This window comes from Etheostoma cragini, chromosome 5 (genome assembly GCF_013103735.1).
Source record: "Etheostoma cragini isolate CJK2018 chromosome 5, CSU_Ecrag_1.0, whole genome shotgun sequence".
Classification (NCBI taxonomy): domain Eukaryota; kingdom Metazoa; phylum Chordata; class Actinopteri; order Perciformes; family Percidae; genus Etheostoma; species Etheostoma cragini.
Window position 1 is genome coordinate 7,672,990 of NC_048411.1, and position 27,330 is coordinate 7,700,319.

A 27,330-nucleotide genomic window follows, 5' to 3' on the forward strand; every position below is an offset into this window, starting at 1 on the left:
ATTAAAAGTATTTAAATTTGTTATCTTTTGTATTACACGTTGCATGACTGTAGCAAGCATATAATGAATATAAAGGAAAGGGTCTATTTAAATGTCAGGTGTGTTATATTATTATTATATTAATATAATGTTATATTATTATTGAGTATTGAGTATTACAGACCCGTCCGTCGCTTCGTGTCCCCTCGCTCTGTAACAGTAGAGGTGAGCAGCGCGGTAGGTGGACTCGCTCTGCTGGGGGCAGGGACGCGTTGCATCCGTGTAGTCCTCCGATAATGCGCCGCGTACAGCCTCTTCTAAACTCTGTCAGAGACCAGAGACCCAAATGGGCCTCGGTGTCTGTCAGACGGTCTAAGTGAGATCCACCATAGCAGCGGAGCAATAACATGCACAGCAGACTATATTACAACTCTCCAAATCTCGGACAACAGAGATGGGAGGATTTATATTTGGAATGTGCATAAAGTTGTAAACATGAGCAGAAATCTGGTGAAACACATCTGAGCTATACTATATATATACTATATATATAAATATATATATATATACTTTATATACTATACTATATATACGATACTGCAGCGTTGGGCCACTATTGTGCTTCTCTAACATCGGTGCATCTCTAAATGTAACTGTAAATAATTCATTTAATGTTTTATAAAATGAACAAAGTCTTTATTTTCCTCAAAAAGTAAATACTGTAAGTGGGGCACAGAGGATCAACATTAATTTAACTTTGGGTCCCTGGTCCCTACACCAGGCAGGGACCCCTGGACCTGTTCCCCACAGACCCAAATCTTCTCAGCTGTTGCTGACATAGGCTACTGTCTCTTCATGTGGTTCATTATATTTGGCACATTGTCTGGGTCAGTTCTTATATCATAAGAAGTTAATAATGTAAATAATGTAAATGCTAAATGCCCTAATACCTGTTGATACTGCAAGAACACAAAGTCTCTTCACCCTACAGGTTTGCACATATCAAGTAAGACTTGATTTCTCCATTTTTTTTTGCACAAAAATCTCCAGAAAGTGCCATTTAATGGTTTATTTTTCAATTTCTTTTCCTGGGGGGGCATACCCCCAGACCCCCCTAGGGAGAGCCCCATCCCCCACATATAACAAATCCATATTTAAACCCTGAAGTATATTGATGCTGAAAGAGCCAAAGAAATTGCTTTGTACGTGGCAAAATGTGGGGTGCCCCCCCCCAAATCTCACTCCAAGGTTTTGGGAAAAGTTGGCAGCTCTGTCTTTGGGAACTGATGGGGGCAGTATACACCTACAACTGTTCTAGTCTACCGCTAATTGCTGGAGATGAAGAAGAACGCCTACCAGCACAGAAAAACAGAGCACATCATTTCAAAAAGGGTAAGCCGCTCCTCTCTAACAGGGCTGCCAACTCTCACGCATTGGCCGTGAGACACACGCATTTGACTGGTTTCACACGCTCACACGCCACACCCCCGATTTCTCAAGCTGAAGTGTCAACCCAATCGGTCAAATTTCTGAAAGATGAGTTTATCTATAGATCTACCTGTTGAGCCACTCGTGATCGACTAGTTGTGCTTTCAGAGACTTTGAGGGGGTTCAAGAGCGTTCCCTGACTGTGGAAGTTTCGAAATGTTGCCAACTTAGAAAAAAAAATGTACGATCCATCCCAGGTGCATTTCCCCGGCTTCAGGTATGTGCTCTGAGTATCACAGACCGTCCGTCCCTTCGTGACCACTCTCTCTGTGAAAATAGAGGTGAGCAGCGCGGCTAATATAGCAACTTCAGTTCATGTTAGTGGACTGGCTCTGAATTGGCAGGCGTCTGCTGTGGGCAGTGACGCGTTTCATCCGTGCAGACCTCCAATGATGAGGAGCATACAGTCACCTCTCAACTCTGTCAGAGACCAGAGACCCAAATGGGCCTCTTTGTCTGTCAGACGTTCTGAATGAGATCCACCATATCAGCGGAGCAATAACATGCACAGCAGACTATATTACAACTCTCCAAATCTCGGACAACAGAGATGGGTGGAGTTATATTTTGAATGTGCACAAAGTTGTAAATATGAGCAAAAATCTGATGAAACACATCTGAGCTATACTATACTATATATACAAAACTATATATACTATATATACTATACTGCAACGTTGGGCCACTATTGTGCTTCTCTAACCTCGGTGCATCTCTAAATGAAACTGTAAATAATTCATTCAATGTTTCTTAAAATGAACAAATATTCTTTATTTTCCCAAAAAGTAAATACAGTAAGTGGGTCACAGAGGATGAGGGCCAAACATTACTGAACCTTGGCACAAAGGTTAAAGGATAAGAATCTATGTAACTCAATGGTTCTTATTCTTTAGAATTTCAGTGGTCTTAGTTAATCCCTCAACATTAATTTAACTTTGGGTCCCTGGTCCCTACACCAGGCAGGGACCCCTGGACCTGTTCACCATAGACCCAAATCTTCTCAGCTGTTGCTGACATATACTACTGTCTCTTCATGTGGTTAATTATGTTTGGCACATTGTCTGGGTCAGTTCTTATATCATAAGAAGTTAATAATGTAAATAATGTAAATGCTAAATGCCTTAAAACCTGTTGATACTACAACAATGCAAATGATCTTAACCCTACAGATTTGCACATATCATGTAACACTGGATTTCTCCATTTTTTTTTCAAAAAAACTTCAGAGAAAGTGCCATTTAATGGTTTATTTTTGGAAGAGCCCCATCCCCCCACATATAAAAAATCCCATTTTAAACCCTGAAGGATAAACACCCAAAGAAATTGCTTTGTACACGGCAAAATATGGGTTGGCCCCCCAAATCTCACTCCAAGATTTGGGGAAAAGTTGGCGGCCCTGCTCTGAGCATAGCTCCCCTGGCGCCATTTTAATGCTACAAAGCCAATACCTGAAGTTAGCATCCGGTGGCACTTTGACAGTGACTCTATTTGTGCATTGTTTATTTCTAAAGAAACACAAGAATGTATAAAGGCTCTGTTACCTTGTACCTCACGTTAAGGCTCCGTAGCAGACGTTTTTGTGAAAATAGGCTAACGATTATGTCATAACCACGCAACTTGCTGTCGCATAGTCAACAAATCACAGTATTGCCAGGAGAAGCTTGCAGACAGTTTCTACTTACATAAGTTGTTTAGGTTTAATTACTGATGTTAACTAGCATGTTAGTTAGCAGTAATTAGCCTGTGCCTATGTTATCTCCTAACATATACCTACGCTGTCCGACTCTGCTGACTGGGAATGATTGAGATTTCTCTTGGCACAGCTACCAGAGGACTTACAACTTTCAGACAGGTTGCCGTTAAACGTATTTCTGCCATAAATTGGTGCATAAAAGTGTATCGGAATGCAGCAATTAAATCCCCACTTTAATTTGTCGTCCCTCGAAGGCCCATTCAGAGCTAAACATTTTTTTTTTTTAATTAAAAATAGATAGATAGATAGATAGATAGATAGATAGATAGATAGATAGATAGATAGATAGATAGATAGATAGATAGATAGATAGATAGATATGTGTGTGCGTGTGGTACAGTAAACTACAATAAATTAGACTACCCCACTGTGATAAACCAAACACTTGATTACAACAACACACCCTGAGCTTACAGTGTAGCCTGTAGGCCTTTTTCAAATTGAAGCAAATAAACAGACTGGAATTTACAAAACTGTTGTTAGCCACAAACAACAACCTGTTTGACAGGAGTGTGAGGTAGCCTATACAGAGAACAGGCATCTGCATCCCAACAAAACCCCGGCAGTAAACCTGCGTGGACATTATCATCATGCTCCATGAAACTAACTGCGGTGTTATTCTAACGCATGATGGTAACATTTGCAGATAGAGACAGGTGCTGGTAGAATTAGCCCAAATAAAGTCTGCGGTAAACGGAGCAGCGGTGCAGGCTTGACCGACGCCCGTCTGCTCTTCAAAGACACGAACAACCAGATACAGCATGCTCTGTCCCTTTTTATATAATTTCACAGACTAATGTGAACTAAAGTGTTGTCTCACCGGACCCCTCCTTTTCAGTGAGATGTTCTTCCACAGCAGGAGATGGAGCTGGTGCAGGAATCCCATTGTGCCTCCCACTTCTGCTTCAGAATGTCATTAAATTTACCAAACTAGCATAACGTGCGGTGGCCTAGGTCTGGATTTAATCACCGGGGAAATTCCGTCCCGTTGCAGGAATCCCGTCCGAGCCTGTAATGGTGCGGAAATGGGTCGGGCTGGCTAATAATATTAAGCTAACGTTAACGTTACTCAGTTAGTTGACGAATGCCTTTTTGCCAGTGACTGGCAGAAAAAAGTCGTTATGGGACTGTTTTGTTCCGTCTGTCATCCTCTATGTGTCAGTGGATCCGTGGTGCTCCGGGTAGCGTCTCTTACGCGGAATCCGATAAGTTAGCAGTGCAATGGTCTGGGTTGGAGCTGTACCAGTGGACACAGCCTGATATTAAGCTAACCCGAGTAATGAAAACGTACATTTCCGGCCTGGCCTTTAAAAAACAAAATCCCTCTGAATTTTGCAACCGCAATTGATTACATTACCGCATATTTCTCACCAGAGCCACGCCCAGAGTGACATTGCCCAGGATTTCTGAGATAAGTATGGGTCAATGGCGTATAGGGAATTACAATAAACGTAAATGTGCTTTGCCAGTCTTAACAACTGCTCAAAGCGCTTTTACATCTACAGGAAACATTCAAAAAACATTCATACACTGTGGCCGGGGTTGCCGTACAAGGTACCACCTGCTTATCAGATAAACATTCACATGCGCAGCACCGGTGGCAACTCGGGGTTCAGTGTCCTGCCCAAGGACACTTCGACAATGACTGCAGGGGCGGTGATCGAACCACCAACCTTCCAATTGGCATGCAACCGCTCTACCACTGAGCCACAGCCACCCCAATAAGAATATGTATGGCATTTGTTTAAATATTAAGAATGTTGTCCATATAAATACTTATTAAAATTTTGAATTCAGTGTTTTTTTTGTTGTTTTTTTGATCAGAGATCTTAGGTAGCCTCCAAATTATGTTTTTTTTTTTTTTTTGTCTGAAAAGACACATGAACGTGAATCCAACATATCAAAGATACATTTTCAGTTCAGGTTCAAATAACTTTATTTAACCCAAAAAGGGCAATTTAGTTTTTAACAGTTCACAGACCCCAAAAACATTAACAGACAGGAGAATGTCAGATATAACACAAAAGGCTGAGCGATGAGTGTACATAGTTCAGTTGAAGTTGGCTTCTGATTCGCAGCTTCCGATTCGTGGATTAAGGGGAAATTTAAGGTAAATTTAAAGCTGAAGTTAGCTTCCAATTCGCAGCGTCAGATTCAGCATTTTAGCAGTCCTTACGTGACCAGCATACTCACCAGACATGTCACCTATTGTGCATGTTTGGGGTGCTCTGGATCGACGTATACAACATGTGCCAGGTCCTGCCAATATCCAGCAACTTTGCACAGCCATTGAAGACGAGTTGACCAACATTCCCCAGTCCTAAATGAACAACCTGATCAACTCTTTGCAAAAGAGATGTGTTGTTGCTCCCCCCAGACCCCCAAATTCAGAAAAACCTTACATTTTAAAGTGGCCTTTCAATGTGGACGACAATATTTGAGAGAAATAGGCCTTTTGTGTACACAGAAAAAGTCTTAGATCTTTGAGTTCAGCTCATGAAAAATGGGGTCAAAAACATATGTGGTACATTTTATAATTTTGACCAGTGTAACTTACATTGCTGAGTGACTGATTCTCCTTTTTTTAACCTCTTATTGTATTGAAAGCGTCTTTAAGATAAATTATTAATTTGAATTACTATCAATGATTTGTTTTCACAATCTGTTCAGTTTAGGTAACAAGTGGACGCAACTGTCACTAAGGCTAGCTAGCTCCCCAATTAGCTGTTATTTTTATGATTTTGATAATGTAACTTGTGACTTGTTAAGGTCCTAAGGTGTGAGACAGTTGATAAGTGTTGTTGATTTTGTTTATATCAAGTTGCTACTTTATTTATGATTGTTGTTTGGATGGCCAAGGTAGCTAATGCTGGCAGCATCTGTCTCTTATTGCCAGAGAAGTGTTCATACATCAATTTAAATACTTTTTCATCAGCACGATATATACATTGTATAGTAACACAGAAGCACCAGGAAGTATGCAAAAGAATACTAACAAAATCTAAATGATGAGAATACATGTACTGTAATCTGGCGGTCAATAAAGTCAGGGGAAAAGTCACACTGACAACGTACTTAGTTCAGTTGTCTTTAGATAAAATGACCATTTATCACCAAGGGCACTGCCAGCTCCTATTACTGGTGCTCTATTTGCAGAAACGAGAATTCATGTGCCCATCAAGGTATGTCTGATGTCAACAGGCATGTTAAAGCAAAGGGCATCAGCCCAAATTACAGGCACTTAAGTCAGCAAGTAGGATGGCCAAGTTTTATGCTTCAGGTTCTGTTGGTGGCACACAAGTAAACCAATGTACGTACATGGTACATATGAAAACCAAAATGTTGTCATTTATCAAATTCACCAATTGATCTAATTTCTATTTGTGCTGGTTAATAATGAACAATGGGTAAAATTTAATTTCAAGAAAAAAGCACTGCGGCTAATATTAGGATGGCTCCTCCCCAAACGCGTGTAATCTCACTCCAAACTTTTGATAAAAATTAACAACCCTGCTGTTGGCTTTGCATGTATCCTTCCCTCCCGCTGCAGCATGGGCTCTGCTAGCCACATGTTTAGCACAAAACCCAGTTTTTGTGTATCAACCCTCAGTGGTCACTTCTGGAAAATGGCAACATGTCTTACAAAATACAACATCCCTTGCAGTGCTGTACTCTATCCATGCGAATGTTTCATACCACTGGGCAGAAAAACTCCTACCTTTGCCTGCTATAGTGGTGACTGGGAATGAACAGAGTTTGGGTTGGGTAGCAAATTCATCTAAAGCGGACAAGTCTGATGGGGCTTGTTTGTCCTCTTAGGACTAGGGCAAGCCTAGACTGAAACAAATAGACACTATCTTAAGATATGGTTCATTGATATTCATTTAGTGGCATTTCAAAATAATTAAATTGGCCTTTCTGAGAGGTTTATACCTAACCTGGCTCCGCCCTCCTACGTACTTCCGCTCAATTTTTTATTTCCTTCAGTACTACGTCTGGGTTCGCGGTATATTCGAGGGTTTCTCAAATCTTTGCCGATCCAATCAGCGAACAGAGGGAGTTGCTGAGAACGATGTCTTTGAGGTTGTGCGCTAGTTTGAGTTGTAGTTCCGTGATGCTGGCGGAGACAGATGCGAGCGAAGACATTTGGTCCGTTGTGGCAACGCTGCTGAATATCCAGAAGTTAAAGCCAGAGCAAGAACAATCTTTGCTGAATATTGTTGGTTGCCATGATGTTGTGGCCCTCTTCTTTGGATTTTGGGAGAAGTTTGATTTTCCAGCTCACTTGGTTAGTGGTGAAGGAGTCGGCTAAGGTGAACGGTAGTGGTGCAAAGCCAACCTAATGACCAAATGTTAGCGATTGGTTATGGCAGATCCAGAGTGGCTCTGGGCAGCAAACTTCAACTGATTAACCGCCTTCAACAAAGTTAACACTTTTCATTGGAGAGTGGCCAGACTGTCTGTACAAATGAAATGTACGAGAGTCTGGTAGGAACAGGCTAGGTCCTACCTGTGCTTTCCCTGCTTTGGTATGGAGGGACAGTAGAGGTCGCTAACGTTACTGACGGGGAAAGGGTTATCGTCAGTTGAATTAACAGCCACATAAAAACACTGGCTGAACTGAATTTTCCACCTGCTAGTGGCGTCTTTTCATTAGAAACATAAATAAACTGCTTTGTTTTGCCATTATTTAACACTAAATTAAATGCTGATATTTAGCAAAGAGTAGGCTTCTACCCTGCTATGTGCAATAAATACATGAGCAGCACGCTCAACTTCCCGTTTAGTAAAAGAGGAGGGGCTGCTCGCAAAAAACTCAAAAAATCTGACCTAGCACCATCCGCATATGGTAAACATGAAGCTAAAAACAAGATCCAGCACACAATAAAGCCTCTTCTGTTTGGGCCTAGGGCCACCCACAGCTTTCAGCTGCTGTGAACTTTTAGTTCAGAGGGATTTCTCTAAAATACTTCCATCTCTTTGTTTTGGCCATGTTTAATATGAAAATCATAACATTGTAGATCTTACAGAAAATAGGGAAAAGCATAATATGTCCACTTTAATTTACCTTCATTCATTGTGTCAATTCCGGCATTTGTCATGGCCCAGCAGCCTGGTTATGACATTTTTGTTAACTGTCAGTGCGGAAACATACAAAACAAATTCAATTAAAACTGTGAGTTAGAGCAGTGCAAAAGTGTCAATTAACCAGAAAGTGTGAAAGTGCGCTGGTTCTGAATAAATTTCTTCAATAAAAACCAAATGTGAACGCCCAAGGAGAAACCGTTAATTGAAACGGTTAGGATGTGGTTGGTGCCTACAAGAGTTGTGTCACCCTTTGCCCCTTTCCTCTGCAGGGCTGCAAGAACAGGAAGAGGAAGACCAGCTTGTGCTTAAAAAAATTGCATGTTAATGTTTTTGACTTCCACTTGTTGCTGCTTGCTGTGCTAATTCTGCAAATAGCAGATGCATGATCAGTTTAACAGGTAAAGGAATGAAAGTCAAACAGGGTGGTATGGGGGAAGACTTGGGCTAGGGGTTTTACCAGCCTCTTACCCTAACCCAGCTAATCATGAGAGTAATCACACTAGAACGCAATGCTCTGAAGAGGCTGAATTAAATATGAAGTGGATAAAATCATGTGTGTGGAAAAAAAACCCATTAAAATGGGTTCATTTGAAATGACTGCACGATAGATTACTGTTTTTCCTTGTTGTTGCTGCTCCTTTCTTCTGACCACTGATTGAAGTGGCACATAAACTGTCACACCCTGCCACTGAGAAGCTGTGTGTGTGTGTGCGACTGTGCGTGTGTGTGCGTGTGTGTGTGTGTGTGTGTGTGTGTGTGTGTGTGTGTGTGTGTGTGGGTATGATGTGTCAAGCTATAGATGAGTAAAAATGCAGAACTTGCACTGGGTGAAACAGCAGGTTGAAACAGTTATGATGTGGTTGGTGCTTACAGGAGTTGTGCAACCCTGTGCCCCTTTCCTCTGCAAGGCTGCAAGAAAAGAAAGAGGAACACCAGCTTGTGTTTAAAAAAATCAATGTTATTATTTTTGACAGCCACTAATTCTACATAATGTTTTTACTTTTTGTTGCTGCTCCTTTCTGCTGACCACTGATTGAAGTGGCGCGTAAACCGGCGCACCCTGCCACCCAGAAGCATTCATTGTCAATATGTAGGAAGTGTCAAGCAATCGATGAGTCAAAATGTTGAAAGGGGCAGGATTTCCTCTATAATCTTGGATTCGTTGAGTACATACAAAGCTCTATAGGCACCAGTCAGCCTACTGCCATGTCACCGGGTAAGTGCCAAAAACTCTGACAAACTAATTTAATTTCATTTAAATCCACCTGCTGATATCTACATTTTTACTGCAGGTTCAATGATAGTGTACAGAATGCTACCGTATGTGTCCACAGGTTAATGGGAAATGGATGAAATTTATTTTCATTCTGAATTTATTTATTTTTCCTCTTAAAATGTTTTGTTTTCAACTTGAAGTTAACTTTGTGGTGTACCCAGTTATCAGGCTGCACCATCTTCAGAAATCCTCTTTCTGCCAATTTCAGAAAGATACTTGTACTTATGCTAATCAGAAAGCAAGATATTAGAACAAAACATACTGAATATTAGTGCTGTGTTCAGAATTACTTTGATCACAAACTGTTCAAGTTTGAACCTTTAACATTCTAAAATGTATTACATGCATACATTTTTGTTAGCAATTGGAATTGGGCAATACTTGACGAAATCCTTAAACAAGCATAAGAAACAGAAGCCAAACTAACTTTGTACTGAAATCACTGTACAGTAAAAGGAAGACAAAGACGGCAGTTTAGATTTTCATCAAATGATCAGTACTCCTTTTTAGAAAAAACAAAGTGCAGTTTATTCACAAGTTTTTCTCAAACATTTCCCAAATGTTTGATCATATTAGAAGAAACACCTAGTGATTACTGCACTTTCATTGAAGAGTTTTGTTACAGCTCTGATGCAAGCTCACTTCTTATTAACCTGTAACAAAATTAGCCGACTTATGAATATGTAACAACTTCAAATGTTTTTGAAGTTAAAACAAATTAAATGCCTTCCACAGTAGGTAGTATTTCTGCTGTTAACACATTGTCTTCTTCAGTTCCGGCACAAATGAGAACATGAAAGCGTTAATAATATCTCTGATCTACCCTTCCTTCCTTTCTAAGAGTTCCATCTGTGTGATCTGTGCCCTTTTTGACACAGAATACGCCCGCAAGCATGACAACATTGAGATCCCAAACCCTACTCCTCCTCCTCCTCATCTCCCTCCCATCCCTGCTTTACTACTGCTTCTTGGACCGGAAGCAGAAATATCATCCAGCTGTTTCCAAGAGAAACATCAGCATCCTGCTGTGGCACTGGCCATTTGGCCGCTCTTACAGTCTTGATGGGGACAAATGCCTCAAGATGTACAACATCAGTCACTGTTTCCTCACTGACAAAACATCCACCTTCCCGTCTGCTGATGTGGTTGTCTTCCACGACCAGGAGCTGAAAAGAGGTCTGTCCTCACTGCCCCTGCACCTAGATCGCCCGGCCTCCCAACATTGGGTGTGGCTGTCAATGGAGCCTCCTGTCAACAATGCAAACCTCACACAGCTCAATGGCCTCTTTAACTGGACGATGAGCTACAGACGTGATGCAGACATATTCATCCCATATGGAAAAACCATGGTAGGAGGTGATGAGCTAGGCTTCCAGGCTGCTTCCAATCGCTCCTGCCTTGTCAGCTGGGTGGTCAGCAGATACAGACCTCATCAGGCTAGGGCTTGTGTTTACCAAAATCTAAAGAAGTACATCCCCATAGAAGTATACGGAAAGTGGAACAACAAACCCATATCAAAAAAGAAGCTGTTGCCCACAATTGCAAAGTGTGTTTTCTACCTGTCTTTTGAAAACTCTGTGGCAAAGGATTACATCAGTGAGAAGCTCTGGAGGAATGCTTTCCAAGCAGGGGTCATACCAGTAGTTCTTGGCCCCAGCAGGGTGACCTATGAAGCCCTGGCTCCCCCTGGTTCCTTTATCCATGTAGCTGATTTTAAGAGCACATCAGATCTGGCTGCCTATCTGAAGCATGTGGCTGCAGACAGACAGGCATATGTGGAGTACTTCCAGTGGCACCACACTCACAGAATAAAAACCTACACTGACTGGAGAGAAAGGCTGTGTCAAATCTGTGTTAAATACCCCAGCTTACCAGACAACAAAGTCTATCAGGACCTGGAGAGGTGGGTTAACAGCTAATAGTGTATCTCTTCATGCCATTAGGTTACTGAGGTGTTGTTTTGATAGGGACTGCTGATGCATGCAAGTGTGATAACCCAATACTATACAATGGCAATATGATGTGACATATAAGTGACACATGTCTCAGTCAGCCGTGCAGTTTTGGTAAACAGGTCGGAACTGCACACCACAAAAACAGATCTCTAGTGGTTGGATGTGTTGGCTGTGCACTTCACGATAAAGCAGAAGTGGGAACCTGTGTGTAATCTTATTTTCCATTTGTCAAAACCAGAGAGACAAGTTCATCATTACAACAAGCTGCACTGTAAAAACGTGCATACAATTAAAGATGAATTGTGGCAACAGATTTTGCACTATTTATTTTTAAATTAACAAGTATTTTTCATAGTTGAAATGTATCGAATTTTTGTTGTACTCACTAAGATTAAATACGGGTTACATAAAGTGACAATGCAATGAATCACTTCAATTTATTGCGTATTTAGCTGATGCACTCTTTTATTTAAGGCAACACAATTTTATATATTTTGTTTTGAAGGAAGTTTTTATTATTAGATTTACATGTAGAATTTCAGTTCAGCGAATGAATAGCAGAAAAAAAATCTATTCAATCATATCTGTTTGCACTAATTTATTTGAAAATTCAAATGAATTATGTTATGTGTACAGAGAATAAACATGACACAAAAACACTTTTAAAACATGTATTTGAAACATAGGATTGAAAATATTGGCAAAGATGGTATTGTAAAAAATAAAAATAAAAACTGGTGAGGTTTCAAACAGGACGTCCTAAATAACCAACATTCAACAACTAGAAACAGAATTAGCTAGAATGATATTCTAGAGATATTCTGGCTATGGGTCACATCTCTGGCCCAGGTCCACCAGCTCCGTCTCACACGCTGTTAACTGAAGTTAATTGCATTGTGCTCTTTGCCGTTACAACCGCGAAAGCAGAGTTACCAGCGGAAACACTGGTACAAAAACAGGTTTTCCCCTCATATTTAACAATATACAGCTGTGTTAATAACAATTAAAACTGTAGACAAATGTCAGAAGTGTGGACCGGTGCTGTGTGGCGGGGCTGCGTGGAGAGTAAGAGGAGAGATCCAACACAGGCAAGGCTTTACAGGAGGGTCATGTAACGCAAAATTAAACCATATCCATATAACAACATTGCAGCGGATGCGAGGACATTATGTGCGTCCTAGAGGAAAAATATTACTCGCGCCCTAGAGCCTGTGAGCTAACAGAAGCTAACTAGCACCGCCACCGACTAGCACTGCGGTGGCACGCTCACTGCTGTTGTCTGAATAACACAGACTGGACAAAATGTTGCGTTTACTGGTAAACTGGTAAACCTTGAGACCTACATATAAACGACTGCTATCTGTTGAATTTTCCTCCCGTTACTCTGTCCTCTGTGACTTTCTTTTTTTCAACAAGTGTGTTTATTAATTTTTAGAAAAGAAAATCACACTACAACAAATACAGGTGCAAATTTAGAACTGACACAGTAAGGCACATCTTCAATAAGATAAAGGAACATGACAGGGCTGTAATACGTGATAGTTGACACAGTGGAACATTAATGATCCTTAAAACTTACCTGTTAACCTATCCCGGAGTTGTTCTGAAGAGAAAAGCATTTCAAAAAAAACTAATCAAAGACAAGCAGACATACACTTAATACATAGCAATACTCATTTGTTGATGGTAGACATACACGGAGAGCATGCCTCCAATGCTTTCCTCCCCTCTAAGAAAACCGTAAAAGATCTCCACATATTGTCAAAGACAAGATATTTACCCTTTAACGTAAAAGTGAGTTTTTCTAATGCAAGACAGTCTGACAGTCCTGTAAGACAGACATTAACACTTAGTTTGTTAGTGGATTTCCAAGATTTAGCTATGGTATATTTAGCTTGTAAGATGCAGAGAGTAATTATACATTTCTTTGCCTTATTGAGATTAAGATTGATGGGAAAGATGCCAAAGATGCACAGTTTGGAGTCTAATAATAGCCTTATACCTGTGACATGAAAAATCATATCCATCACTTCACTCCAAAAAGCCTGGATTTGTGGGCAGTCCCATAGGCAATGATATAATGTGCCCTTTCTACCGCATTTGTAGCACGTATCGGGATTATTGGGGCTGTATTTATTTAACTGAGTTGGTGTTACATAAGTTCTCATTATCCACTTATACTGCAGTAATTGAAAATGTGTATTTATTGTTTGCGTTTGAGATTTTAGGCAAATCTTTTGCCAGTCCTCAGTTGAAATTGCAGAGTTTAAATCTTCACACCATGCCAGTCTTTTACTCTCTGAGGATACCTTTGATCCTCCCGCGATTATTGCATAAAAACTGGACGTCAATCCTCTCTTAGGGTGATCCTTTGTTGCTATTTCTTCAATACAGCTAAGAGTAGGTAGCGATAAAGATTTCTGTATCTTAAATATATAGCTTCTTATCTGCAAGAATTTAAAAAAATGTTTTGGTGGGATGTCATAATTTCATCTCAAATCTTCAAATGACATGAGAATGTTGTTGTTAAATAAATCTGCAATTTTACTAAGGCCTTTATCTGTCCAAGATTTGAAACCTAAATCTTGTTTGCCAGGAGTAAACGCGCTGTTACCCCAGATTGGTGTAAATTGAGATATCACCGGTATCTCACCAATATGTTTATGAACCTCATACCATACCATAATTGAGTTTTTAACAAAGGGATTATGTGTTAATGCCTTTAGGTCTTTTAACTTAGCTGAATATAAGTATGAATTGAGTGGTAGAGGGGATGTCATGCTTCTTTCCAAACTCATCCAGGAACGTGGTGGTTCTGGTGACCAACAAGAGGCAGTAGTAAGTTGGGCAGCCCAATAGTACCATTGGAGGTTTGGGAGTTTCAAGCCTCCTCTATCATAGGGGAGATAAAGCAGAGATAAGCGAAGTCTAGCCCGTTTGTGTTTCCAAACGAAATTACAAAACTTCATCTTTGAAAAAAAATGAATAGGAGGACCAAGAGGAATGGAATGAAAGAGGTAAAGAAACTTTGGAATTACATTCATTTTAAGTATATTGATACGCCCTATCAAGGAAATTGGTAACGTGGACCATCCACTAATAGATTCAGAAACCGACTCTATTACTGGATTATAATTTGCCTCTACTAAATCATCAATTTTAGGAGTCATTCTAATACCAAGATAAATTAAGCTATCTCTAACTATTTTGAATGGTGTTTGAACTGGGGGATTTACTCTTTCTGAATACTTAAGGAAAAGAATAGCAGATTTTTATTCATTCATTTTGTAACCGGAAAGCTTACTAAAGGAAGTAATGGTATCAAACAAGTGATGTAGCGACTGTTCTAGGTGGGATAAAAAAAAATCACAATATCATCCGCGAATAGGCCTATTTTGTTGTCAATCCCATTTATTTTAACGCCAGTAATATTTTGATTACACCTAATGGCAATAGCAAATGGCTCAATTGCCAATACAAACAGAAGAGGCGAAAGGGAACATCCTTGACGTGTGCCTCTCGAAAGTTCGAAAGATTTGGATATAGTATTATTAGTTAATACAGATGCGACCGAATTATTATATAAAACCTTAATCCAGTTAGAAAAGTAACTACCAAAGCCAAAGCGCGCAAGTACCTGGTGGAGATAACGATGCTCTACCCGATCAAAAGCTTTCTCTGCATCCAACGAGAGCACTGCTGTATCAGGATGTTCTGTTTTTGCATGAATAATATTGAGAACCCTGCGGACACAGTGGAAAGCTTGACGTCCCCTAACAAATACATTTTGATCTGGATCAGAGAGAGAGGGCAGGTATCTTTCAAGCCTCCGTGCCAAAACCTTAGCAATTATCTTTGCATCAGAATTAATCAATGAAATTGGTCGATAGGACTCACATTTTGTTGCTGGTTTTTCAGGTTTTAAAATCAGAATTATAAGTGCGTTACGCAAGGATGGTGGAAGTTTGCCATAACTAAGGCTTTCTACAAACATATCTAACAGTGATCTAACAGTTTGTTCTTAAAATTTTTATAGATGTCAAAAGGCAGCCCATCCGGGCCAGGGGCCTTTCCCCCCTTCATTTTGTCAATAGCTTCAGAAATTTCGGCTGATGTGATAGGTGAGTCTAAATCAGCTTTAGCTCATTCACTAAGTGAAGGGAGCGTTAACTGATCAAAAAAATCCTGAAAGGATTCCTTCTGTGACTTTCTACATCTTGAAACTAAGCTGTGCAATGCAGGGAACAATTCTCACTGGCACATGAGCAGACAGGGGTTTACAGAGCGGTAGATGCGCTATGCAAAAAAAAAAAAACAGGAGCGTTCTATGAAATAACGCATTTAAACAAAATCGCGCAAATTTGAATGTGGAAAGTCAAAATCGTGATCGTGATTAAAATTTGATTAATTCTGCAGCCCTAGTTCTTAGACCTTGCCACATGCGTCTGGGGTTGCCATCTTGAAACTGTAGTTTCACTTTCTTCCTGTAGTCACATTTTCATCCTTTACTGCTCTTCTTACATTGTAAGCTGCTGCTTTAAAATTGTCTGTGTTTCCTAGTTTATATCCTTCGTGTTCCACTTCCCGGGATTGTTCCAGTGCTGCCATTTTTTTTATTGCAAAGTAAGTGACGTAAAATTAAATTGAATAATATGTAATTAAATAATATAGCAAAAGTAAGTAGCCATAATATAGATGATATTGAAGTGTAACAATAATATAAATAATGTTGAAAAAGTAAGTACTTGTGGTGGAAAAATATAAATACAGATAATAAAAATATACATAGAGCATGGTGGATAACATTATCAGGTGGTGCAGGTGTTGTAGAGTCCGACAGCAACCGGTAGTATCTCCCCTTACACTGGGGGGAGATATCAGTCTGCTGTTGAAGGAGCTGCTAAGGGACCCCACAGTGTCGTGTAGGGGGTGAGGTGTTCATGATGGATGTCAGCTTAGCTAACATCTTTCTCTCCCCCACTTTCTCTATGAGGCCCAGAGGACAGTCCAGGAGTGAAATCAGAGGTGTAGAGGGTGAAAAGGAAGGGGGAGAGCACCGTACCCTGAGGGGCACCTGTGCACCACGTCAGACACACAGTGTTGGAGCCTCACATACTGTGGTCCGTTGGTGAGATAGTCTTTTGTCCATGCAGTCAGGTGTTGGTCCACTCCAACGCTCTCTATCTTCACTCTGAGCACCAAAGGCTGGATGGTGTTAAAAGCACTGGAGAAGTCGAAAAACTTGACTCTCAAAGTGCTCCTGCTTTGTTCTCCTCCAGGTGTAGCAGCGATAGCGATCTACCAGTTTGTGCCCCTATGCTGTACTTGAATACACAGATCCTAAGCCAGTGACTGACATATTATAAAATACACATTTAGGAAAATAAAAGAAGCACAGGATTTAATTTGAGATCTGGAATCCAAAAAAACAAATAGCTAGAAAACAAAAGATAGCAGGATAGACATAATTAAAATGATATCTCCAAACAGTTACTACTTCTTAGTCTATATCCATGACGTTCCACTGCCGGGATTGCTATCGTTCTGCTGGAAATTCCACAAGATGTCACTCTTTTTGGATGTCCCATTCCCTTCCGTTTTCTTTGTGTTGTAATTTAAAATCCGGTTGATTTATGGTTAACTGCTCCTCAGATCTCTGCCGGGTATATTGAGAGTCCAATCTGAGTTTTCTGTTGCACAACTAAAACAACCTTTGAACGTACAGAAGTTCCACCAAAACAAGTTCCTTCCCAAGGCTATTTAGCTGCGGCACCGCGGCTCCACTCGACGCTTAGCACTGCCCAAGAAGATTGAGATTGGTTTAAATAAATTCCAATAAACAACACGTTTTTCTCCCATCCAGGATTGCTTTCTTTGATATTTACATTTAAAAATCTCAACAGAAGAGTTCACACAGAAGTGAGTTGATCATCTTGTCCAAAGAAATGCAGCAACATTTTAAAATTACCAAAAATTGCAGCCATTAGCATACATTGTTAAAAGCTAACATGACTGCTGGACAGGGCTGTGCCTTCTAGATTACATCGTCTCTTTTTCCAGCATGTTAATCCAAAAAGTGTGGGTGACTGAATCCTTTAAATATAAAAAGAAAAGTACAAGACCTTTTAAAATTGTCATCAGAATCTCTAATCTGAAAAAGGAAAAACAACAAACCATGTTTAACTTCAGATTATATAAATATTTATTTCATTTCAGCTCTGGTATATCCAAATGCATGCTAAACATGGTGGTAAAGAAGTTCTCCTTAGTGTTTAGAACCCATTATATAGAGTCCGAAAACAGTCCGTGCCAAAGATAGCTAGCTTAAGTAGTTACTTGTTCGAGAATTCCTTCACAAGACCCATTTGTCATTAGCGAGACAGTTATGAAAACAAGACAACCAGCTCACTGTTTTTGTTAGCTATCAGCACTCCTGAGACAGCAGAGCTATGCCACATTTAGAAAAGGCAAACATTATGAGAATTGTATCTTTTCGGGTAATCCTTCATACAAACTATAATAAAGTCCTTCATTTTGTTCCACAACCTCAGCTTTGATTAAAACAGTCTTTACAACACAGTTAAAGTATTCTGTGTTAATACTCCTTATACTGTATCAGCTGTAGATATATAAATATATATATATTTTTGACATATTGTAGGTGTATGTGTGCAGGTCAAATGCAGTTTAATGTGCTACTCCAGTTTGGGAGAGCTACACAAGGCTGAGACAGTGGGAGCAGGCTGAACAGAGGGGCCACAAAGAGCAGCTTTCCTTAGAGACAGCAGCAAGAGGCCACAGTTTCATCCAGGGTTACTGCACCTTGTCAAGTATGGTCATTGAAGGTGAAGAGTCATCCTGGGTGTGTAATGTACTGTGCATGGTCTATGCAGTGGGGCAGTGTGACCATCAACAAGACACAGAAAGGTAGTTGTGCATGTCTAGTCCTAGCATTTAGGTCAGGTGAGGATAGCAGCTTCAGAAAAAAAGAAGGTAAAAGCAGAGAATATTCATTCGGGGTACACCAATCCAATCCTTTATATGGCCAACAGTGACCATCAGCACACAATATAGCATTTCTACTATTAGTTATGTTCATTTAGTTACGACAGACCAAAACCAAAAGCATTTGGAGAGATTAAGTTAGATTGGTGCTTTCCTTATTGCCGCATACTACATATATTATGGGCTATTTTTGAAATTTTGACAAAGCCAGCCTGTTTTTACCAGCTTCTAGTTAACTAATCACCACATCAATGTAATGGATTTTACTCCCTTTACAATTTTATTTGTATCATTTCATATTGGCTTATGTTTTAAAATTACGCTGTGTCCCCTCTCTTTGAAATAAGTTTCAAATGTCTGTAAATATTGTCAGCGTTTCAGTTTTTTTTTTACTTCTATGACACTGTTTTGCTTTATGACAATGTATCTTGTCATATTGAATGTAGTAATCTAAAGCACTTAGCTTGATTTGGTTGAACTTGATATTTTGCAATCTGTTTTATACCTAGATAAACCTTGCCCCTTTTTCATGATTTTGCTGGTGAAGACTTGGTAGGATTTAATAAACATTAGCTATGTTAGTGTGCGGAAAAGCTCTGCTTTCCCCTCAATCAACAAACTATTACATTTCAGTTCAAACCTAGAATCCACTATAACTGATATACCAGGGAAAATATGTTTACTTCTTTCTGAGACATGTCCTGTCCTTTCCACATAAGTAGGAACCCTGTAAATGTAGTCAACGATAAGGAAACAACAGTTCAAGATTTGACACAGCGCTAAGGAATGTAGCAAAACATGTGTGAGCCATGTGAGGTAAGGTCTCTTTCCTGTACACGTTAGAAGCTATTTACAGATCACAATAACCATGGGGACACGCCATTTTAGTGAGATACCATGTACTATACAGGGTGGACCTGCTCTGTTTCAGAGTTCTAGGTAAAAAGGTTTCAAATTACATTGAAATCATTCAAGTTATATGTTAAAGCAAGTTTGCACAAGAAACTTGTAAGAACTATAAATGCAAACTGACTCCCAGGTTTCATATTACACCGTTCATCAATTCATGCATAGAGGAACTGGACTGAGAACACAATGACTACATAACATACTGATAAAGATCACGGTGTGTTCATGAAATATTAAAGTCACATTTTAAAAAATGCTTACATAAAACCAAAGCCGGCAGTAAGAACTCAACAAATTCAAGAGTACAACATATAAACATGGCTATTGATGAAGATCTATCAATCAGTGTTGTAGCTCAGTGGCATGACTCTGCTCCTATTAACAGAGGATATTATATTTAATATGCATGTCTGCTACCTGTTGGAAATTGTTCTTTGATATTGGCTGATTTTAATTTTGTGAGCACAACTAGGGAAGAGGAGTGATGAAAGAACAGAATGTGGCTGTAGAATTGGAGGCATTGGTCCCAGATTCAGTCCTGCATCAAGTAAAAATAAAAATAGTGCTGTGACGTTCTTTAAATGTCCATGTGCGCCTTTTTCATCATGGTCTTTCTCCTCTGTACCGTACACCTTCCTTCCTGTCCAAAGGTTGGACTGAGCAGGGTAGTGTATGTAGAGTATGTGTGTATGTGTGTAAATTCAACTATTTGTACACACAAATGCTGCATTGGGAGTGTGAAGCATCTCGAGTGTGAAGCATCTCGAGTGTGAAGCATCTCAAGTGTTCAGGTTTACTTGTGGAACCTTTGAAGGATGGAGTCATCAAACAGTGGGTTCTTCACCTCCATTTCCCCAGTCTAAAGATTGAAAGAGAGAAGAACACATTCTGGGTAACATAGTTCATTATCAGGAATACATTTTTAATAGGAATTTGATTTTGTGGATCTTTGGCGTATAGTGTAAATAATATGTATTTTAGATTAGATTTAACTTTATTGTCATTACACAGGTACAAGGCAACGAAATGCAGTTTGGGTCTAACCAGAAGTGCAATAGCAATAAGTGCAGGATATACAATGGTTCCGTAAGTGTAGGACATGGATATGTACTGAATAAATATAGAAATTAATACTATTATAAACAGAATTTTACAGATGGGTTTGTCCTATGAATATAATATATAGATAACAAGTATTGTGAGCAAGATTTATAGTTAGAAATGTACTGAAAATAATGTACCGGATATTACTATAAGTAGAACTTTTTACAGATATGTACAAATAACATAATATACTAATGTTTTACAGAGTTTACAGGGGAGTATGTACTATATATATATATATACACACACAGGCGGCTATTATTATAGACAGAATTTTTACAGGTAGATATAATTAGGCTAAAATGAGCAGTATAACAATGATTTAAAGCTAGTACAAAAAGAGTATGGGCAGAAACTATCCGAATTAAAGTGCAGTGGTAAGTAATTGCATATTACAGTTAAAGTACGGTATTGCAGATGTAATTGTAAACAATTGGTACTGTAAAAAAAACAGTCAGCAGTGCAAATTTAAATGTAAGTAGTGCAAAAAGGTAAGTATTGCAAAAGATGCAGATATAAACAGTTGTTACTATAGTAACAGTCAGCAGTGCAGGTGAACATTATAGTATTGCAGATAACAAAATGGAGGCAGGTGTGAGGAGGGAGAGGAGAGTCTATCAGTATATGAGGGGAGTGGGATCAATGTGGATTAGAGTTTAATAAAGAGACAGCTCTGGGGAAAAACTGTTCTTTAGTCCGGAGGCACTTGAAACACCTGCCGGAGGGCAGGAGAGAAAACAGTCTGTGGGCTGGGTGAGAGGAGTCCTTAGGGTGCTGCGAGCTCGATGCAGACAGCGTTTCCTCTGGATGTGCTCGATAGCGGGTAGTGGAGTCCCAGTGATGCGCTGGGCGGTTTTCACCACCTGCTGCAGTGCCTTGCGCTCTGCAACAGAACAGCTCCCATACCACACTGTTGCACAGTTGGTCAGGATGCACAGCGATAGAAGTTTACCAGGATAGTTGAGGAGAGCTGATTCTTCCTCAGTGTCCTCATGAAAAAAAAGGCGCTGGTGAGCCTTCTTGACCAGGCAGGTGGTGTTGGTTGACCAGGACATGTCTGCCGAGATGTGGATCCCCAGAAACTTGAAACTGGAGACACGCTCAACAGCCATTCCATTGATGTGGATGGTGTCGTGCGTGGCTCTTGGCTCTTCTCTGAAGTCCATGATGAGCTCCTTCTCCTGAGTAGCTGGTTATTTTCAGTGCACCATGTGGCCAAGTGCTTGATCTCTTCCCTATAGGCAGTCTCATCGTTGTTGCTGATGAGACCAATCACCGTAGTGTTGTCCGCAAACTTGATGATGGAATTAGATTCGTACACAGGCTTGCAGTCAGAGGTAAAGAGGGAGTAGAGAAATGGGCTCAGCACACAGCCCTGTGGTACACCAACAGCCTTGTGTGTGCTGATCCTGCTCAGTGCCTTGCAGACATCTGTGGAGGAGAATGTGATTAGCGGGTGGTTGGCTGAGGGTTTGAGCTTGGTGGCAGTTTCTCTGTTGTCTCTTTCAAAGCGAGCATAAAAGTCATTAGGCTCGTTCAGGAAGTTGACATCAGTGGCAGCGGGGGTGGAGTGAGTGGGTTTGTAGTCACTGATGGCCTGAATGCCCTGCCACATGCGTCGAGGGGCAGCGTTGGAGAAGTGTCACTCTATCTTCAGCTTTTAGCAGTGCTTGGCCTCTTTGATGCCCTGTTTCAGATTTGCTCTGGATGTGCTATAGGCCTGTGCATCTCCTGATCTGAAGGCAGTATTGCGTGTCTTCAATAGGAGTTGCACTTTCCTGTTCATCCATGGCTTCTGATTTGGGTATGTGGTGATCTGCTACTGGGTCTTAACATTGTCTATGGTGGTGTTAATATAATCCAGTACAGAGGAGGTGTAGCAGTCAATGTCCGTGTGAGAGCCACTGGTGGCTTGAGAAGCAAACATACTCCAGTCTGTGTGAAGAAACCTTTCCTGAAGTGATGAATCTGCTCCTGCAGGCCTTGATGGTCTTCACTGATGACTTCACGCGGTTGATGAGAGGTGCATATTTGGGGGTGAGGAACAAAGAAAGGTGATCAGACTGTCCCAGGTGGGGGAGGGGTGTCGCGACGTAGGCTCCAGCCATGTTTGTGTAAACATGGCCTAAAGTTTTGTTTCCTCTGGTGTGACAAGAAACATGCTGGTGAAATTTGGTAGCATTGACTTCAATTTAATTTAAGGAAGATATTACTATTATTAAAGAATGCACACATTTACAGCATATCTAGTAATGTCATCCATCAGTAACTTTATTATTAGTATGATATTTGACAGGTTCGGGGACGTTTTGATGATGGGGGACATAGATTTTCTAAAATGCTTATGTGTTACAGTTGGGTTTGGGATCAGACAATGTGTAAAAAATTGTATTTTTGAATTTGTTTTAATGTTTTCACAACTAAATGAATTATTCCTTTTGTGCATATTTGGATCTTTAAAATGGAATAAAAAAATAGAGCAGATTGGATTAAGGAATTGTAACTGATCTGTGTTGGAGCTGATCATATTTTCAAGGTGTAAATATCGTTGAAGCTGAAAACGTTTGATATATTATCACCTTTTTCCATAGATACTATGATGTAATAGGTAGGGTTTTATATATGTAAAATACTTTTATACACTACACTGTTGGTAGGAAATATTAGTGGTAACAGGTGAACAAGTTTTAGAAGTGACAGTGTGTTGCCTGGCTGGCTCAGTTGGTAGCGCAAGCGCACATTTTTAAAGGTTTATGTCTTGACGCAAAGGTCCAGGGTTCGAAACTGACCTATGATAATTTCCTGCATGCCTTCCCCCTCTCACTCCCCTTTCTCACATAGCTGTCCTGACCATTAAAGGTGGTAAAGCCCCAAAAAATGTGGATTTTTAAAAGTAACTGTTGAATATTTAAGTGTTAAGTGGAGAACTCCTATGGAGTACAAAGCAAGACATGATGAAGCTCAACATTCACACAAAATCTGTTTCCTGCGGATGTGTGGGTTTATTTGTGCTTATAGAAGATAACTGGTGCGAGACAATGAGAGAAGAGCCTTTTATTCCTCTAATTTACTGATATGTTTGGCGCTCCCTCTCTTCATTCACTCTCTAGCTTGGAGGAGGGGCCAACTTTGAACTTTTTGTTTTTTTTTACCAGTGAGCCGATACCAATTACATATTCTACCGCTCAAGTAAATCGTTAAAGTAAACACTCATCATTTAATACAATAAATCATTTAAAAAGCAATAGCCTACAGGGACTAGTAAAGGGGGAGTGAAAATAATTCATAATAATTAATTCGGGTGGGTGGTGGATGGAGGATTAAAGCATTCAAGCAGATTTGGATATTGTCGGAGACAATCCACCCATCATGCTTGTTAAACACACACTGTGGTTTTCCTGAGAGGACAGCGCTCCAGCACTGCCCTCCCCCTCCCTGGAAGATCTTTACAGTTCCCACTGCCTCAAAAAAGTCCAAGGTATACTGTGCTGACAAACTGCCTGGGAGCTCCTCCCAATCAGTGGTGAACCAGGTGGAACAAATCTTCCAGGCCATCTGGTCGTGCCAGTACCTGGCTCTGTTGTTGTCTTCAAACTGCAGTGGAAGGAGCATTGAGAGCACTCACAAGACCAAGGAAATATCATCTTTGTGAACAAGGTGATTGTGCAAGACCAAGCCCTCCACAAAACTGTGAAAGACAGCTGGTAAGCGCCATATTGGCCATGTTTGGCTAGATTGATTTAAGCAGTGCAGTGCTAATGATGCTCTGGAAAAACAAAGACTTTTAACTTTTGTTGACTTTGATAGGACTTTTTTGCAGGGAAAAAAGCAGTGCAGTGCTAATGATGCTCTGGAAAAACACAGACTTTTAACTTTTGTTGACTTTGATAGGACTTTTTTGCAGTGGTATTCGCAACTTTAAATGTTGTTTGGTTTTATCAAACAAGTGGGGTTTAAAGGAAAAGTAAGGAAGCCAAATTAATTATTTGAGAAAGAATGTGTTTGAAATGGTTAAAAGTAATTTAAACGTTGTGGACATCTTAACAATAAAAATAAAAGTATTTGGCTAAAGATACTTGGTTAAAAGACAAGAAAACATACAGTTTGAAAATTAAAATACCAACAGATGTTTGTTTAGGTACAACATATCTAGTTGTGTGGTACCTGATACCATGATACCTGATAATAATTCTTTATTAGAACAATAGGGCTTAAAACGAATGATTAGGAAATAAATTGAATTTTGTGCTATTAAAGAATATTTTGTATTGCATTTGGCTAAAATATAAATTTGGCTAAAAATGTACTGACTCTTGTCATTTAATTTAAAATGGTGGGTATTTATTTTGGTTATATTTGTTTAAAATTGGAACAGTTTATAATAGCAGTAATGTGTTTATCTGAGTTAAATGTGAATAATTTTGTGTATTTAATTTGGCTGTGAACTCAGATAATAATTTGTATTTGTCGTCTCTCTTTTGAGGATTTTCACCTGTTTACTGCCCACCAAGGAATGGTTAATAAAAGAGAAACGATCCCATGGCTGTTTATTGGGTGAAATCCAGTTAAACTCTTCATGTGGAGGGACTGTCCTTTTCAAGTGGGGAATTGCACAAGAAATACATCAGAACTTGACAGTGAAAAACCGCTTCAAGACTGGAGAAGTGAGACACATGTCCATTGAGACGAATAAAGACTGTTTCCGCCCGGCTGTCGTGATTACAATGGCTGATTCGTTACTAGTGGAGCAGCTTAAGACCGCAAGGACATCAACGAAGCGTCAGTTTTCCCGTCTGGCCAATAATGTGCTAAGAATGCATACAACGATGTCAGAAGAGGAGCTCAGAGACATTTTTAAGAAGCTCACTGCAGAAGCTGGCCAAGTCCAGGAAGCCAACAATGATGTAGAGGAGCAATGTATTGTAGAAAACTCTGATGCAGAGGAGTTGAGTGGGCAGCAGAAGAGGGACTTGTTCAAAACAGCCAATGAGTGTGAGATAAAACTGCAAGAGCTAAAGGACCTCATACAAAAGACATTGTGGGCCAATTTCGGGGAAAATGATCTGACGCAAACAATTACAACAGCAGAGTCGCAAGCAGAAAACGTGGGAGCTGTGGACCCAAGTAAAAACCCAGATGTATATCTCTTTATGATCGGGCAACTAGAGAAACTTGTGAAGGCTGCGAAGGAGGTACATAAACATTGGAAGTGCTGGGCCCCCCCAGCAGAGCAACAACAGTTCCAGAGTCGTATCAAAGGCCTTGAAACCATCCTGCCAAAACTCACAATAAGACAAGCAGATTTCATAGGGGCACACGTCAGAGGAGAAACCAGCAGATTAAGTACTACTGCAACCAGTTGTGTACCAGCAATTATATTGAAGCCAGCTGCCCTCTCGAAGTTTTCTGGCATCCGCCGAGAGTTTCACCGGTGGAAAAAAGATTGGGAAGCGCTCCAGATGCAGGGAGAACCTACTGGATCCAAAGAGATTAAAAAGTTCCGACTTCTCGACAGTGTGGATGAGAAGACAATACGAGACCTCCGCCTTACAACTTACATAACTGCTGAGGAGGTTTTCTGGGTTTTGGAGAACCGCTTTGGAAATAAGACAACTATAGCCCTTGAGATAGTAGAAGAGCTCCAAAGACTCCAAGCAGTTAAAGGTAACCAGCCCAGGAGGATTGTTGAGCTCATCCAATCTGTAGAAAAAGCCCTGATCGATCTGAACGAGCTTGGCAAGACTGGTGCTATAAAAAAAACTCTTGTGACAAAAACAATAGAGTAAACTCCCTGATGGGTTGAAGAAGGAATGGCTTCTTCATGTAGCTGGTAAAGATGATGAAGCTGAAGAAGACAAACGATTTGATTACCTCCTCAAGTTTCTTCAAGGTCAAGAAGCCATCTATGAGAAGCTGGACCAACTGAGAGAGGAGGAACCAAAGCTAAAACCTGAACATCGGCAAGCTCGAACCAGAACTTCCACTCAACTGAGCAACCAGGCTCAAGGATGTGTGGTCTGCGGGGACGGTAAGCATAAGAAAAGGCTATACTTCTGCCAAAAGTTTCGCGAGCTTAAGCTGTCGGAGAAAAGAGATGCTGTCAGGAAGCTGGGAACCTGCAAAAAATGCCTGGAGATTCATAAGGAAGGTGACTGTTGTAAATCAGAGTTACAGGAGGCCAGACTGCAGAGAACAGCGTGCTGCAGAGCACCACTATTATCTTTGCCCGAGAGCTGATACATCCAAAGGGAATTTCCCCCAGAGGCCCGACAACAGCAAAGTGGGAGGTGACACAAGAGAGCGTTACACCCAAGCTCAAGAAGAGTTCATTAAGAGCCTTTCACCTGAACTTGCAGAGAAGTTTCGCAATGCCTTTTGCAACACTGTAGCCAGAACCTCTCTTGTGTCCAACCAACCTAGTCTTCCAGAGAATGGAATCATGGAGTGGCCAGTCATCATGATGCTCTTAGAAATCACAGCAAATGCAGGACAAAAAGTTGGGACTTTGATCAACTTGGCATCGGATACAAATTACATAACTCATGATGCAGCTGATCGGTTGAACCTTAGAAGTGAAGATATAACCCTTGTCGTCCACGGTGTGGGAGGAATTAAAGTTCAAGTTACCACAAAACGGTACCTTCTAAAGATACGGGTCCGCACAGAACAAGGCAACTTCAGATCCCACCAACTCCTCTGCTATGGTTTGGACAGCATTGCATATATCCATAAACATGTGACGGCCAAAAAACTCCAAAAGTTCTTTTCAGATG

At 40.3% G+C, this 27,330-nt stretch overlaps 3 protein-coding genes across 9 annotated transcripts in view; 1 reads left to right on the forward strand and 2 right to left on the reverse strand.

Moving 5' to 3' along the window:
- abca2 (ATP-binding cassette, sub-family A (ABC1), member 2) overlaps positions 1-4,546 on the reverse strand; it is a 199,252-nt gene extending 194,706 nt beyond the window's left edge. For all 4 annotated transcript variants that reach the window (XM_034871883.1, XM_034871884.1, XM_034871882.1 and 1 more), the window contains exon 1: positions 4,041-4,546. In XM_034871883.1, coding sequence (XP_034727774.1) covers positions 4,041-4,106 — 66 coding nt within the window. In that variant the 5' untranslated portion in view covers positions 4,107-4,546. The remainder of the gene's footprint in view (positions 1-4,040) is intronic.
- Positions 4,547-9,403: 4,857 nt separating this feature from the next.
- LOC117944778 (fucosyltransferase 7) lies at positions 9,404-11,743 on the forward strand. Its single transcript, XM_034871915.1, has 2 exons — positions 9,404-9,524; positions 10,426-11,743. Exon 2 carries the CDS (start codon positions 10,478-10,480, stop codon positions 11,501-11,503), a length of 1,026 nt encoding a protein of 341 aa, XP_034727806.1. The 5' UTR covers positions 9,404-9,524; positions 10,426-10,477; the 3' UTR covers positions 11,504-11,743.
- A 5,979-nt stretch (positions 11,744-17,722) lies between these two features.
- Positions 17,723-27,330, reverse strand: part of npdc1b (neural proliferation, differentiation and control, 1b) — a 51,480-nt gene continuing 41,872 nt past the window's right edge. For 2 of the 4 annotated variants that reach the window (XM_034871933.1, XM_034871930.1), the window contains exons 9-10: positions 20,232-20,312; positions 17,723-20,199 (exon numbers count right to left, since the gene is read on the reverse strand). In XM_034871933.1, coding sequence (XP_034727824.1) covers positions 20,247-20,312 — 66 coding nt within the window. In that variant the 3' untranslated portion in view covers positions 17,723-20,199; positions 20,232-20,246. Of the gene's footprint in view, positions 20,205-20,226; positions 20,313-27,330 lie in introns of all 4 variants that reach the window. The other 2 variants (XM_034871932.1, XM_034871931.1) reach the window with 2 other exon arrangements.